The sequence below is a fragment of the Solea senegalensis genome, linkage group LG13, assembly GCF_019176455.1.
Source record: "Solea senegalensis isolate Sse05_10M linkage group LG13, IFAPA_SoseM_1, whole genome shotgun sequence".
Lineage (NCBI taxonomy): Eukaryota > Metazoa > Chordata > Actinopteri > Pleuronectiformes > Soleidae > Solea > Solea senegalensis.
In genome coordinates, this window is record NC_058033.1 from 10,057,687 (window position 1) to 10,072,031 (window position 14,345).

General features: G+C 41.9%; 1 protein-coding gene across 1 annotated transcript in view; it reads right to left on the reverse strand.

Annotated features, from left to right (window-relative positions):
- Positions 1-1,037: 1,037 nt before the first annotated feature.
- The window catches only part of esama (endothelial cell adhesion molecule a), a 43,162-nt gene continuing 29,854 nt past the window's right edge, over positions 1,038-14,345 (reverse strand). Inside the window, exons 2-7 of the mRNA XM_044042940.1 lie at positions 5,048-5,199; positions 4,621-4,822; positions 4,376-4,531; positions 3,844-3,966; positions 3,619-3,754; positions 1,038-3,357 (exon numbers count right to left, since the gene is read on the reverse strand). Of these exons, the coding sequence (XP_043898875.1) occupies positions 2,823-3,357; positions 3,619-3,754; positions 3,844-3,966; positions 4,376-4,531; positions 4,621-4,822; positions 5,048-5,199 (1,304 nt within the window). The 3' untranslated portion in view covers positions 1,038-2,822. The remainder of the gene's footprint in view (positions 3,358-3,618; positions 3,755-3,843; positions 3,967-4,375; positions 4,532-4,620; positions 4,823-5,047; positions 5,200-14,345) is intronic.

Below are 14,345 nucleotides of genomic sequence, written 5' to 3' on the forward strand. Positions count from 1 at the left end.
CTGAGCAAAAAATACTATTTATGCAATTTGGAAAATGCGTCAAAATATCATCTATTTTGAGACTTTCGGACAATTATCACTACTGAAGACATGACCTATAATGAACACACACACACACACCCCTGAGGATGTCCATATAAGGACTTGTGTATTACTCCCATGGCTATTTACCAATGATGCACCTGGGGCTCAGATTAAGGGTTAATACCCGATCGTACATATTCAGTTTGAAGTGACTACAGAGAAACTTATGTAAAAACAGGTGTTTGACAGAAGGGGAAGTACATCTGAATCATTCTAAACATGAGAGATGATCACTTCTGGGGACAAAAAGTGGTGTAACGGTGTTTTTCCCATCATAAACTGCAATTATGGAGAAAAATAACTCCAATTCCTCAATTTTAGGCCATAAATTCTGGACAACCAGACTCACTTTTTTGCATATTGTGCACATTATTCACCGTAACTTTAAATCTGGGCAACAAATGGAGATATAAATCTGTCGAAAGATAAATATTCAAATAAAACTCAAGTCGGCATGTTTCTGATTAAGTCATATATTCTTAATTCTCCTCCCCACTGAGTTAAAGGTGTTAATTAATTAAACTGTAGCTAGATGATTCTAATGCATGAAACTATGTTGAAATTATTTTTATAATAATTACCATTTTTTATTATTATATACTTCATAAGTTTAAGTATGAATGCTACAGATGAAAGTTCATCACTCACAGATTTCTTTATTGTGCCTTTTTTTGTCTCTGTCGTTTTCTAACAGAGCGACTCTGCTGCCCTCTGGTGGCCGAGCTGCTGCAATCTTAACATCACATCCAGGAGCAGCATTGATTGAATGTTTTTAACCCTGCCTGTTGTGACTCATTATGGCCACTAGAGGGACAGATCATGGCCTTTCATTTCAGATCATTCATTTCCTGCTTTTGTCTAACCCTAACCTGGATAATCCACTCTAAATTATATTTTTAAGTTATAATACACATTTGGGGGGGGGTGAAAACATGCATACACACAAACAAACGCCTGATCATTTGAACTTTAATTGAAAATAATTATACAAAGCATTGGTCATGAACATAAATATGGAGGATCCTGCACATTCACGTCCCCACACTAATCTGTAAATGTGTACAACAGCAGTAATACGATCCACCACGGTCCACACTTCTCCACATTATACAACACACAGCATATACTGTTTTTATATAAAGTCGGCTCTTGTGCTCAAATACGTGACTGTATAAAAATAAAGGTTTGCCTTGAACACGTTTGAACATTCCTACTGCGTAAAGCGAACGCCGTTTTCCAAACTATACACAACCAACACCACGGCTACGTTTGCCGAGCTCGAATCAACACGTGCTCAAAAACTGTAAAAGAAGATTTGTGCACGTTAAAAACCAAAAATAAAAATAAAAAAATGCTCCAGTGTAATGACGATACAGCAGAATGGATAGTGAGATCCTTCAGTGTCTAAACAGACATTTGTGTGACTTGAAAGAAATAAAAAAAAAAAAAAAAAGGTGAGTACATACATACATACATAGTGACTCTGCGATAAAGTCATTGAAATTAATTAATATGCAGTGTTTTGAGCTTATTTACATCTAGGGCTGAAACAACTACTTTGAGAATCGATGAATCGGTTTTGTTTTGTTTTAATACAAGCTTCCTGATTTTCCAGCTTCTTAAATGTGAATATTTTCTGGTTTCTTTGCTCCATTTGACAAAAAAAAATCATTAACACACATCTACATGTTCCTACATTTTTATGGACAAAATAATACTCGATTCATCGAGAAAAGACTTGTTCGTTGCAGCCCTATTTACGTCCTCTCATGACAGGAAGTGGTAGGCAAGTGTCTTCCTGTTGCAGTTAATCCTAAACATTGTCAGACCCTATGGCGTACTATATTATTTATATTATATTATATGATAATAACATGTTCATTTTTTGGCATCTTTGATCAATAATTCCATAATAACCTTTCAGCATTATATAAATCTTAGGATATAGAGCCATAATCCCCACAACATTAGCATTTAATCACCTGCTAATGAGACCCAACAATCCCAAACCTCTTAAAGGACGACTTGGAGCAGTAGACGATCACGGGATGAAAGCGTCTTCCTGCATCACGTAAAAATAGATCTCTTTCTATATAAAGAGATCACGTATATGCGGGCCTCTGTTACACATGGAACAGAAAATAAATATCTATCTATGTACAATCTTTGTTTGGAGAATGAAGAAGAGTCTGAGGACATTTCAGGAGCTGATTTACTGTGTTTTTTTTTGCAATGCCCAAAAGTTTCCTGATCAGACATGTAACGTTGACTTTTTATACATAGATCTTCATATGTTAACCTAAACATTGCAGAATCCCCTTTGATCGGTCACCTCTCTGAACAGTAGAGATATAATGTGCTTACAAAAGTCCTCCTTTTAAGACGTTGTTCTGTTTGTGTTCTCCAGCGATGATTCCCTTGCGGTTCACTTTTTATCACTCGCACTGCAGGCAGGCATTTAAAGGATACATGAAAAATAATAGTAATAATAAGAAGAAATGCAGTAATAAAGTAGAAACAGCATGTTTATGCACATGTCTGAACGTATGTTGCAGTACATGAATATAAAAGTATAAGTAAAGCAAGTAAACCGTGTCTGAACGTGACATTTTCATCTACTGTAAATCGCTGCTAAATAGTTTATTTTTAAAGCGTTTGCCTTCTTTAAAAGCAGATCAGTGTCTGAGCCTCAGAGAGTAAAAGTGTTTTTTTTTGTCAACAGCATTGTTTTGTGAACACTAGACCAGAGATCCGGCCTGGTTCTGCGCAGGCACCATGATGGGCACTCCTCCCATGCGGACAATGTTCGAGGCCGTCACGCCAGAGGCGGGCAGCGGCGGCGGCGGGGACGCAGCGTCGTGAAGCTGCAGCTGGGGCTGGCCGTAGGTCTGCGGCAGCACCTGGGCCTGAGGCAGCTGGCCGTAGCGCTCCGGCCGCGGAGGGGAGCCCCCGTTGGACTCGGAGTGGAGCGGCTGCTCGCGGGGTAGGATGGCGTTGTTGCTGAACGTGAAGTGGGTCGGCGTGGAGGCTCCGTGGTGGCGGGACGGCCGGTAGCCGGCCATGCTGCCGGTGGCCGTGATGATGGAGGCGGTGTCTGAAGGCGGGCGCTGCGGGTACTGCTGCAGGTGGTGGTGGAGGTTGTTGTGGTGGAGGGAGGGCTCTTTGTGGTGCGGGCTGGAGGCGATGGACGACAGGGTGCCATTCTTGGAAATGATGTCTGAGCCCATGCCGCTCTTAGCCCAGGACACACGCTTTGGAGCCTGAGCATCCTCCCTGAAAGTGAAGGGCACATGCAGACTTGATTTATGCCCAGTCGTCGTGATGATAATGGTTTGTACTTCATCATCAGTGTATTACGTACTCGCTGATTCACTATCATAACTGTCCAATACTGGTCTAAATCACTGGATCACAGGAGTTCAAGTCCCACTGGAACGTGACCTTTCTTCATTAGGGCATTCTCTCTACTGACCAGCGCAAACCCTGTGTGACCACAGCGATGTCATTGCTTTTGTTTCAACCACACAAACTCACTTGATTTCGTTGGCCATGTCGTCCTCGTTGTCTCGCCGCCTCTTCAGCAGGAAAAAGCCGCAGATGCAGAGCAAGAGTATGAGGAAGCCGACTATGGAGCCCACAGTGGCACCAGCGATCACGCCCGCTCTGTTGGCTGTAATTAGACAACACACGGCAGGGTTACATGCACGCGATCCCACGCGACTGTGGCCGCGAGTGAAAGTGCCGCGTGGTTTTACGTACGGCTGACGATCTCCAGGTTGATGATGCAGCTCTCCAAGCCGGCAGAGTTACTGGCTGTACACATGTACTTCCCTGACATGTTGCTGCTCAGGTTACTCAACTTCAGCGTGCCCGTCTTCTCATCTAGAAGACCAGAGATGGACGTGATCAAGGGTCAGATGGTGGAAGTTATAGCAAATTTACAATGTACTGCATGTTAAAATACTATATTATACTATATTAACTATTTAAAATGAAGAAACCGAAATGATAGTTTTAAGTGTTTTTAGTTTAGTGTTAAATGTTGTTCAATATTCTTCTTACACAGTGTTTACACTGTGCATATATCATTACATTTTTCATTATTTTGCCTCTGTAATTGATGTAACTGAAGTATTTTCATAATGGTATTATACTATATTACCTAGCATTAAAAAGTGACATGGAGTTGACACAATCAAGAAGTGACAGCAAATTCTCCTGACTTTAACGACTCATTGTGGAGGAACCCAAACGACAGGTTTGGCATCGTTAGCTCGTGTGCGTCACTCACTGAGCATGGGGGAAAAGAAGACTTCAGAGGTGGGGCTGGTTTTCTTCCACTTGTACAGAGGAACGGGTTTCCCAGAACTGGATGTGCAGCTCAGCGTCACGTTGCCCTTCAGCACTGGCTTCCCCGATAGAGAGCACTTAGGAACAGCAGGAGGGACTGAAGAGAGAGGAGAGACGACGAAGAGGATTTACAAAGCGTTCACCACGAACGCGACAAACTGTGCGTGACAGACTCGTGAGTCTCACCCTTCACATCCAGGGTGAGTTCAGCGGGGTTGATGGGCTTGTCGGGAATGATGATCTGGCAGAGGTAACGTCCCGAGTCGGCCTCTTCCGTGTTGTTGATGTACAGAGAGACGTTGCGCGAGGGCATGGTGGTGGTGAAACCCACGCGGCCCTTAAACTGGGAGCTGCCCTCGCTTATGGAGCCCTTGGTGTAGGAGATGATCTGCACGATGGAGAGAGACGGAGAGCCACTGTCACGTGTGTCATACATCAAATAATATCCAGTAGAGCATCAATTACAAATAATATTAAATAAAGAACTCTTCTTCTTGCTGCAAAGGTAAGAAAACTAGGATTAGCGACGTGGGTTTTACCCTTTCTGACTGTAATCTCGCACATAATAGTCACAAGTTTATCGATATTGCAGATATCCCCTTGAAATCCTTACCAGCTGGGGGCTGTTGGTGATAAAGTTCCACAAAATGGTGTTGGTGCTCATGTCACTGCCTGGTACCGGGTTGTATGACGCGCTCAGGACCACCATCTGACCCTTGATCACATCCATACTCGTTTGGGGTATCTGGATTTCAGCTAAAACACCTGAGCGAGAAAGAGAAAGAAAAGAAAAAGAAGCAGTATGAGACGTTTATACCAGAAGGTCACACTGAGATTTTTTTTTCCATCATACAAACAACTTCACAACCACAACGACCTCAAGAAATATACAGTCATAAAAATCAGTTAGAGTGCATGATATAGAGACAGGTCATACATTTTACTGAAGTACAAGTAAAAGTACTGGTCTAAACATGTAAAGTTACAAGTAAAAAGTTAGTTTAAAATGTAAAATATGTACATAGTAGCACAAAAATTCACACAAAAACACAGAGAACAGATCAGACGTCCATGAGTAAAATGTAGTGTGCATCTATGGCCAGGGTGGGGCAGCAGAGAGTCAGAACAGAACGAACTACTCCTTGAGGAGAAAATGTCAAATGCAGTTTTTTCCACAATGATTTGTGATACTGTAAATAAACATATTAATGCACAGAGGCTGCATATTTTCAATTTATTCTTATTAGTAGTTTTAAGGGAGAATAAAAAAAAAAAATCCTTTAGTAAGAGAAAATTAATTCTAGTGTATTATTATATAAAAAGAAAACTGAATTGAAGTTTAATCACAGATCTCTCTCCTTGTCCTTCTCTCTCTTCTCTCACCATCTCATTGCCATCAATTCCTATTCCTCCTCGCCTCACACATTGCCACCTTTCCTTTGCCTCTCACTCTTACTCTTTTTTTCTTTTTTTTGGTCTTTTGCTTCTCCCTCTCTTGGGGTCGCCACAGCGGATGCTCCGCATATTTGATTTGGCAGAGATTTTTTTTTTTAATGCCAGATGCCCTTCCTGACTCCCATTTATCCAGGCTTTAGGGACCAACATAAGGAATACACCAGATGTGACCCCCCCTCCACCTGTGGCTGGGGTCAATTTAAAGTGTTCAATTAACAATGAGGAATGGGGATTGGATTGAGTACCTTGCTCAGTGGCACCCCAGCCCTTGACCTAATCCGTCACAAGCTCAGTCTTCTTTCCACTTGACTATTGGCAGCTTCACCACAAATTATATACTTTTTTAGCAAATCCAACAGGAAAGGAAAGACTTTTTGAACCCAAACAACTGTCACCTGTGTGTGTGTGTGTGTGTGTGTGTGTGTGTGTGTGTGTGTGTGTGTGTGTGTGTTCAGAAGCCAGTGGATATTTTAGGACATAACAAATCATCATCTGCGTTGGCATTTTCTGTAAAGGAACAATGGTTGTTTAATTTTAACCAACAATGACCTTCATGCACTACACCAGCGTACACTGTGTAAGATACTGTATTTAGAACCGTCGACGTTCCCCTGGTGCTGTATGTTTGAACGTCACAATTTCATTGTTTAGGGTCAAGTTTCCCAGTGGAAAGGAGTGTTACCCTAAACGAGGAGCCACTTTTAAAGATGACAATCTAATTCACAATATAAATCCCTACAAAAGCATATTTGTGCAACAGTATTTGTTAGGTTTCTCAGTTGTGTTACTATAGAAACATGATCAAATACTTGATATAATATTGTACACTTTATTTTAAGATGTATTTACCAGAACAAATTATTTAATCAAGATGATTAGCTTTGGAAAGTATCTATAAACAATCTATCTCCCCCCCTTAGTTTTAAAGTAAATCCATTTAAAGGATTAAGTGCAAGATAAATAATGTTATCATTATTTTGTAATGTCTTTTGGAGCACAGGTGGAATTAGAATTGGAACAACACACCATGTAAAGGGATCTCCGCAGAGGGAGGTGTGCATATCAGTTTCTCCGTCACCATGGAGACGGATGGAGTGGATAAGTGACAGTGACAAGAGAGACAGGGAACGTGTGTAGGATACACTCTCGCGGGAATGTTGTTTTTAATAAAGAGACGTGCTCAATAAAGTCATGACGATGTGGGCGGACTGAAGGAAATGTAAGAAATAATGGAAGAAAAAAAAGTGAGATGGATTAAAACAAGAGAAGAAGAGAAAAGACAGGACACAACAGCAACGAAGAGGGGGGTCATCGTGTCAATTGCTCTTTAGAGTCTTAAGAAGATTGGCGGTGAGCGTTCAGCCTCACACAGATGACTGACTGACGGGTAGACGGTCGGATCAGTGAACGCGGAGCGAGAGAGAGATGAAAGAAAGAGGCTTAAACACAAATGTAATGAGTCAGTGTGGAGCAGGAGCCTGCAACAGGCTCCACTGAGAGGCTGCAGTAAGTCTCACAGAGGAGGAAGGATGAGACCACGGGTTTCTATTTATGGAGCGGTGGGAAACAGGACTGGGACAAGGAAGACAAAGCAACACGAGCCAATGAACGTGTATTTTATTATAATAACAATAATAATAATAATGATATGAATGATAACTTCGATATGTGATGAACTGGTGACCTGTCCCGTTTGTACCCCGCCTATCGCCCTATGTCAGCTGAGATTGGCACAGCGCCCCCCCGTGACCCTCATATGGAGGACACAGAGGGAGAAGATGGTTTCACAAAACTCAAGGTCGCTGTACCAAGTAGAAAGAACACAAGCCAGAACAAAAAACAATCAGGTAGCAAAAACCTGTTGCTCCAACATTGATTTAAAAAGACTCCAAAGTTGTTGCATGGCAAATAGCCAGAGGGAGTGAGTTCCAGAGAGTTAGGGCATGCATAGTTTTGCCTGCAGGTGTTGGGGACGGAGAGGGGACCGAGTTCGGCAGACCGCAGGTTCCCGGGAGGGACTGTGGACATGTAGGAGGTCATAAAGATAATGTGGAGATAAAGTGAATGGAGAGACGTGTTGCAGAGGAGGAGAAGCCGAGTGCAGATGTTTCAGCGTGTGTGTCAAGGTTTTGTCCGAGTGAGAACCCTGGCAGCAGAGTTCTGCACACACTGGAGCTGATCCAAACAGGACCATCTCAGAAAGCACAACATGTGGTGCCTTGAAGCAGATTACACTACTGGAGCAGAAGTCCACACTGGGTGCCACTTCTACCACTTTCTTAGGTGCCATGTGTACCTAATAAAAAGGCTGCTGAGTGAACACACAACACTCTATATTTTGTAAAGTCTGAATCTGATAAACATGGAAGCAGTTGCAATACTACGGTGTCTATATTGACTGTTAACTGGGACAAGATGGCAAAGGTTGAAAATCTGGACATGGCCCGAGCCATTATGCTTCTTTTCCTGTGTTGGTGGATTTGAATGATGCAGATTCCTGTGTGCCATCCCTCCTTCCCCATTGGTGCTCCTGTTCCTGCCCCCCTGACTCTCTTCCACCACCTGCATCCCTCGGTTGACCCGCTCTTCTACCACCGTGATTGGTTTGCCCTGTTCCAGCTCACCTGACCAATCCTCACTCACCTCCTCATCAGGCACACCTGTATAAATACCAGTAGCTGACATTCACTCAGTTGGTGCTGTTTATATGATGTGTTGGGGTTGGGAATTTGTATTAATTGTTAGCTATATTTTGTGACTTGTGTTGAACCTGTGTTTTAGTTTAAATATGAACTGTCTGGATATGTCAGACTTAAGGGTGCTATTCTTATTTTGTCTTTTAATTTTGTTTCCTGTACCTTTTTTATTTTTGAATAGCATCCTTCTCCATCAGTTCCTCCTGTTCTTTTTTTGTGTTATACTGATCTATTCTCCTCATTAAAACGCTATTGAATTTTTTGAACAACCTATTTAAATCTGGTTATCTACTTCGCTTCCCCTTCCATAACGAGCCGGAGTCGTAACATTGACATATGTCTCATGATTTTGGGACTTGAAATGTGGTCAATGTAAACTTCTTTGTGGGAAAGAAAATGTATTGTGTTCAATAAACACAAAAAAAACACAAAAGTGCAATTCATGACCTTAGTGTTTCACTGGGGAAAACGTTATGCTCCTCATTAGTGCAGACAGTTTGTGAGTTAGCATGACCAAATTAGCATTTTTTTTTTTTTTCTCTATAAAAACATTTTTACAAATGCAGCTTTAAGAAGATTTCCTAACACAAATCCTTGATGATTTTGGTTAATAGGGGTAAAACAAAAAATATGATGAGAACCTGGGTTTTATCTGTTAGTGGATGTTGAATTTGTGGGAAAATCTGACCAAGGGGGAGGAGACAATGATGAACAGGATGGGGCCGAGTACAGAGCCTTGGGGAACACCAAAGGAGACAGGAGATGGTTGGGATGTGAATAATTTCAACTGAATTAACTGACTAACTCGTGTGGACCATATATATCGTGCATTGTGTCGTCACGTACCACATAAAAGATGAATGAATGAATGCATGCAAGGCTGGAAAAGAGGGATGAATAGAGAAAGAGAACAAAGCGACAGGGCTCACATAACGTAACGTCCGCTCCTCACTCTCGATTTGGTCAGCAAGCATTCGTCTTTCTCACTGTGGCAGGTCTGAAATCCAGTCTGCAGACCCGAGGACAATTGGCTCTAAATATTCAATGGTGACTGATGGAGGGGAAGATGGGAGTGAGTCTGCTCCGAGTGACGAGAACCAAGGTAGTAATGAGGTCTCATCACTGTAATGGGGAAGATTTCACTAAGCCTAATTTAACAAGGTGTTTTCATGGTTCAGTGGTTTCTGTCTTCAGAGGTGAGCACACTTTGTATCAGCATTTCGAAGTGACGTCATGGGATTATAGGGAAAAAGTGATCGGGGAAAGTGGCATGGACTGATGGTGTTGTAATGAGATTTGAATAAGTTAAACATTATGGTCAAATAGAAGAGAATCCGCACAGTCCTCTCATACATGACTGATAGCCCAAGGCGCACTCTCCATCTCTGAGACTCCCTGCTGATGTAGGAAGTTGCTGCCAATGCGGGAGAAGCGACTTTTCCACTGAAGGGACGTTTGCGTGCAGCTGCTACGTGTGAGAACGAGCCAAGTGGGGCGCCCTCTCCCTCCCTCTCTCTCTCTCTCTCTCTCTGAACTGCCCTGTGATTTTTTTTCAGAGTCTTCCATCATATGCCAACATCCTCAGGCTCTAAACAGACCCTGGAGGAGGTGCAAAAGTCTACTTCTCTCTCAGATCACTTGATTTACATGATGCTAAAAACAGGGTGCTAGAATTTTTCAAACAGAAAACATTTTTTATAGTTTTATACTTGTGTGGCTACTCTCTTGTTGAGATTGTACCTTTTCTAGACTTTCTCAAGATTTTTACACAAAATTCCAGACTTTTCAAGGTCTGGAAAACTCAAAGATTTAAGACTTTCAAGACTTGCACAAGCACCTTGTAAAAGGTTTATTGAAATAATTGATCAGTGACAATTATACTCTTATAATATAACCTTAGTTACTGACTGTAAACCACTACCTTTTACAGTCGGAAAACAATGACACTGACTCATAATGTATAGTGAGCGAGTGACATGTTAAAGCCATACTGCTTTATACCTGTGGGGACTTCCTATAAAGTGTTTCTATTACTTTTTTAATGTCTTGCTTTTGTCTGACGTTCTTTTTGTTCCTTTTCTTTTATTTATACTGAAAATTGGTGTTCTGATTTTGTGATTTCTTCCATGGATATCCTGTTTTCTTTATTTTTTTAATCTCTTTCTTTAAACCTTGTGTTTTTATAAAACAATTATCATTATTTTATTATTTGGAGCCAGAATGTGAGTGCTTGAAAAAAAAAGAATCACCTGAAACTTGATTCCGTGGTTCAGAGTGTGAAGAGCAAACATGAGTGAGTTGGCATTCTGCTTAGTGCTTAGGGGACACAACATGTTTTTTTCCTTGATGAAAGCCTGATGTGTGTGTGTGTGTGTGTGTGTGTGTGTGCGTGTTTATGTATATTCATGTCCTCTAATTACAGGAAACACTTTAGATTGTTTAATTCTACAGGCTTCAGTGAAGATAAAGTAGAAGCCATGCAGCGTTTGATGACAGTGAACTCGCAGTAACTTAGTGTCTTTCATGCTAAAAAAAAAGATGGGTGGGGTGGGCCGGTCGCTTCCCCCATCTTATCAGTTAGTTTGAGTAAACCTCTACAGCAAGTGTGTGTGTGTGTGTGTGTGTGTGTATGGGGCAAAATAGGAATGTCATAGGTAAGTGCTTGTTAGTTTAATTTGAAGCACAGTGAAGATTAGAGACGATAAGATCTGGATGAGCTGCAGGAAGAAGTGGTTCCGTTTTTGAAAAGTTGGCCCAGGGGACAACTGAGTTGTCTCTCTGGAGGCTGGGTGGGAGAGATGGTGATGCTATTCTCTCTCTCATGGAGATAAAACTACTGGAGCCACCACAGAAGCAATGACTCAGTGGCGGTTCCCCGATCATCAAAGCTCTGTACTGGCCCCCATCCTGTTCATCATAACAGATCTATAGAAGTATCCGTCTCAAATGATGATAGTCCTTGCCACATTGCTAACATTTACACTCTGCTGTGAGCCTCATCACAAAGGTTTGAGATCCTCACTGACTCTGAACCTCCTCATGGACATCATGCATTACTATGTATATTGTAAAGATGTCTGATCTTGTTCCTTTCATATTTAAAGAGGCTATATGTGGAATATGTGGGATATTTCAAGTGGTTTTTGTGCAGATCTGTGAGGAAACAAAGATGCTCTCTTTGTAGAATAAGATGTGGATAGATCAAGTTAATAATTAATCTAAAAGGATATTTTGACACATTTTGGCTGTAACAAATATTGCGCCTCCCGCGATTTGAAAATTGGAGTAGGCTGGATTGCAATTTCGAATAATTGTTCAGCCGTAATGGGTCTGCATTAAGAGGAGTGTAACGCTGTTTCATGTTTGCCTTTCGTAGAAAAGGTTCACCGTCTCAGACGTATACAGAATAATGTTGTAGAGTGTTTATTTGTCTCTATATATATAAATACTGCGTGATGCCAATTTATAGGAAGGACGTGCATCACCGTGTCTGTTTTCAAGACAGGAAAGAAATGAGACTTTTCGACATAATTGTAGTGTCATTTGCAGCACACTTACACACAGACAGAACAAAAGCCTTTCATGAATAATTGATGGTGGAGGAGTGAGAGTGGCGGAAAAAAGATGCACGACTGATTCAATGTCCCCGTGCGATCAACACGAGTCCCGATAGCTACATTTAAAGTCGTTCACGGGGAAACCGGTCTTAAATGTTTATATACATATTTATATGTGTGTATAAACCAATTCAAAGTATGTGAAAGTGGAGAACACTTGACAAATAATAAGCTGTGGGCGCACACATTGAGCCACCTTTCCTCCAAATCAATGGTAATGCTCTACTGACTCCTCACATACATGATACTACAGCCAAATTAGTCTCACGACATACGAAAATCAATTTAATCTTTCTTTTCTTCCATGGACCGTGCACATGCACATACACACGTATGCACACAAAACACTGGAGCATGTCGTTCAACCGAGACGACTCGGGCCCCGAAAGCTCATCATCTGATAACTGCACGAGCGTTGCTCCTTTCAGTATAATTAAAGCAAGAGACACAGTGCTGGGACTCTCACAGAGAGGAATGTGTCATCTCTGTCCTCGAGCTGCAAAACTACCAGCCACTCATCACTTGCTACATCAAGAGAGAGACAGAGAGAGAGTGCGAGAGAGGAGAAAACACAGAAGGCATCTGCTTAATTGGGGGAGAGCAGAGAGTGCGAGGCCGGCAGGGTCAGCAGTGTGTGCATGTTTGTGTGCTCTGTATATACCATCTGCCTATGAAACACATTGTGATAAATATCTTCGGCACTCGGCTTCCTTTTCGTATGTGCTTCAGGGTCTGAATCCGCCGTGCCCTCTTGACTGCTAAGCACAGAGAATGATGTAGAGCCTATAGTCTGCTGCACCGTATGGAAGGCCGAGTTTGACCTTGCACGTCGAGTGACAGCATTGCGCAGTATTTACCACAAGTCATGTATACAGTACGTGCACATAATTACGAGGCGATGAGTGACCTTCAGTGCCAATGTTGTGCATTTCCCTGAACAGAATAACCAAATGGGTTGATATGAAAACAGGCATCAAACGGTTAAAATAAATACAATGCAGTACATTAGTGGCAGTAAACCTAATGAATTAAGGCATTCTTAATCTGTTTAACAGCAATTAACTGACCAAGCGTTAATCATTAATGTCCCTCCTGTCTGCACTGCCAATAAATCTGCCAATAAACTCCAACAGAAGACGAGGACGGCGGAGAAGAAGATTCAGGATTCTTATTTGCATTATTATCTCCGTTCTCATATTCTTACTCAACAGTGTTTTTGTGCCAGTGTGACGCGCCGGCCTGTGATAGCGTCTGAGCCTTTAGCAGAAAAACAGAACAGAGTGAGCGCCGCGGTTAATTGGATCCGCCCTCCATCTCACCGAGACATCATGGGAACTGCCGAAGAGCAAGAAACGACGAAAACTCGTCAATGGATTGAGCCCGAAGTTCTTATTAAAGACAAATTGCAGATAAAAAAACAACATTGCTCATGTGACGCAAACAGTCTTATCAGCCGGCCTCCGATGCAGCTTTAGAATGGGGGGGGGGATATCACGTCTGCTGCCACAAAAAAAGGTCTATAAGCATTTGGTGATTAGAAGTGAGACTGTGAGTAATCTATTGGGGCAAAAAAAACAAAAGCAATAGTTCACATTGTCTATAAAAAACAAATAGGACAGACATTCTCGAACCCCTCTGGACAAACATACACTTCCTCTCTATTGTGTGGATGATAGCAGGGAGGAAAAAGCTGTGCGTCCTGATAATGCCGCGACGGGGCTTGATTCCAGGATTAACCTGTGAGGTGCTGTTCCTGTGAAGTCCACGCGGACACATCAACAGCCGTTAATGCTCACCGAGTGCTCACTATTCCCTCACGAAAGCCTGACTCACTCATTTATGAGTATTTGTGTTATTTTTAACTTTTTTCCAATGTGTTGCACGGGTAGCAAAGTTCGACTGGAAGCACGACCACTGTGTTTTCGTCAACAACTCAGAGGTCTGCTTAACAGTGAGGTGTAGGAGTCTAGTATACTCAAGCTCCTGTATATTAATTGCAACTAGTCTTTTTACTGTTATATAGAAAACATCAAATCTTATTCTTTCTGAAAAGAATACTTAGAAATGGAGAAAAAGAGAAAAAGGAAAACCAACAGCCATAAAACACAGAGAGTCAGCATTCTGAGAATGACTTTGGAGGAGT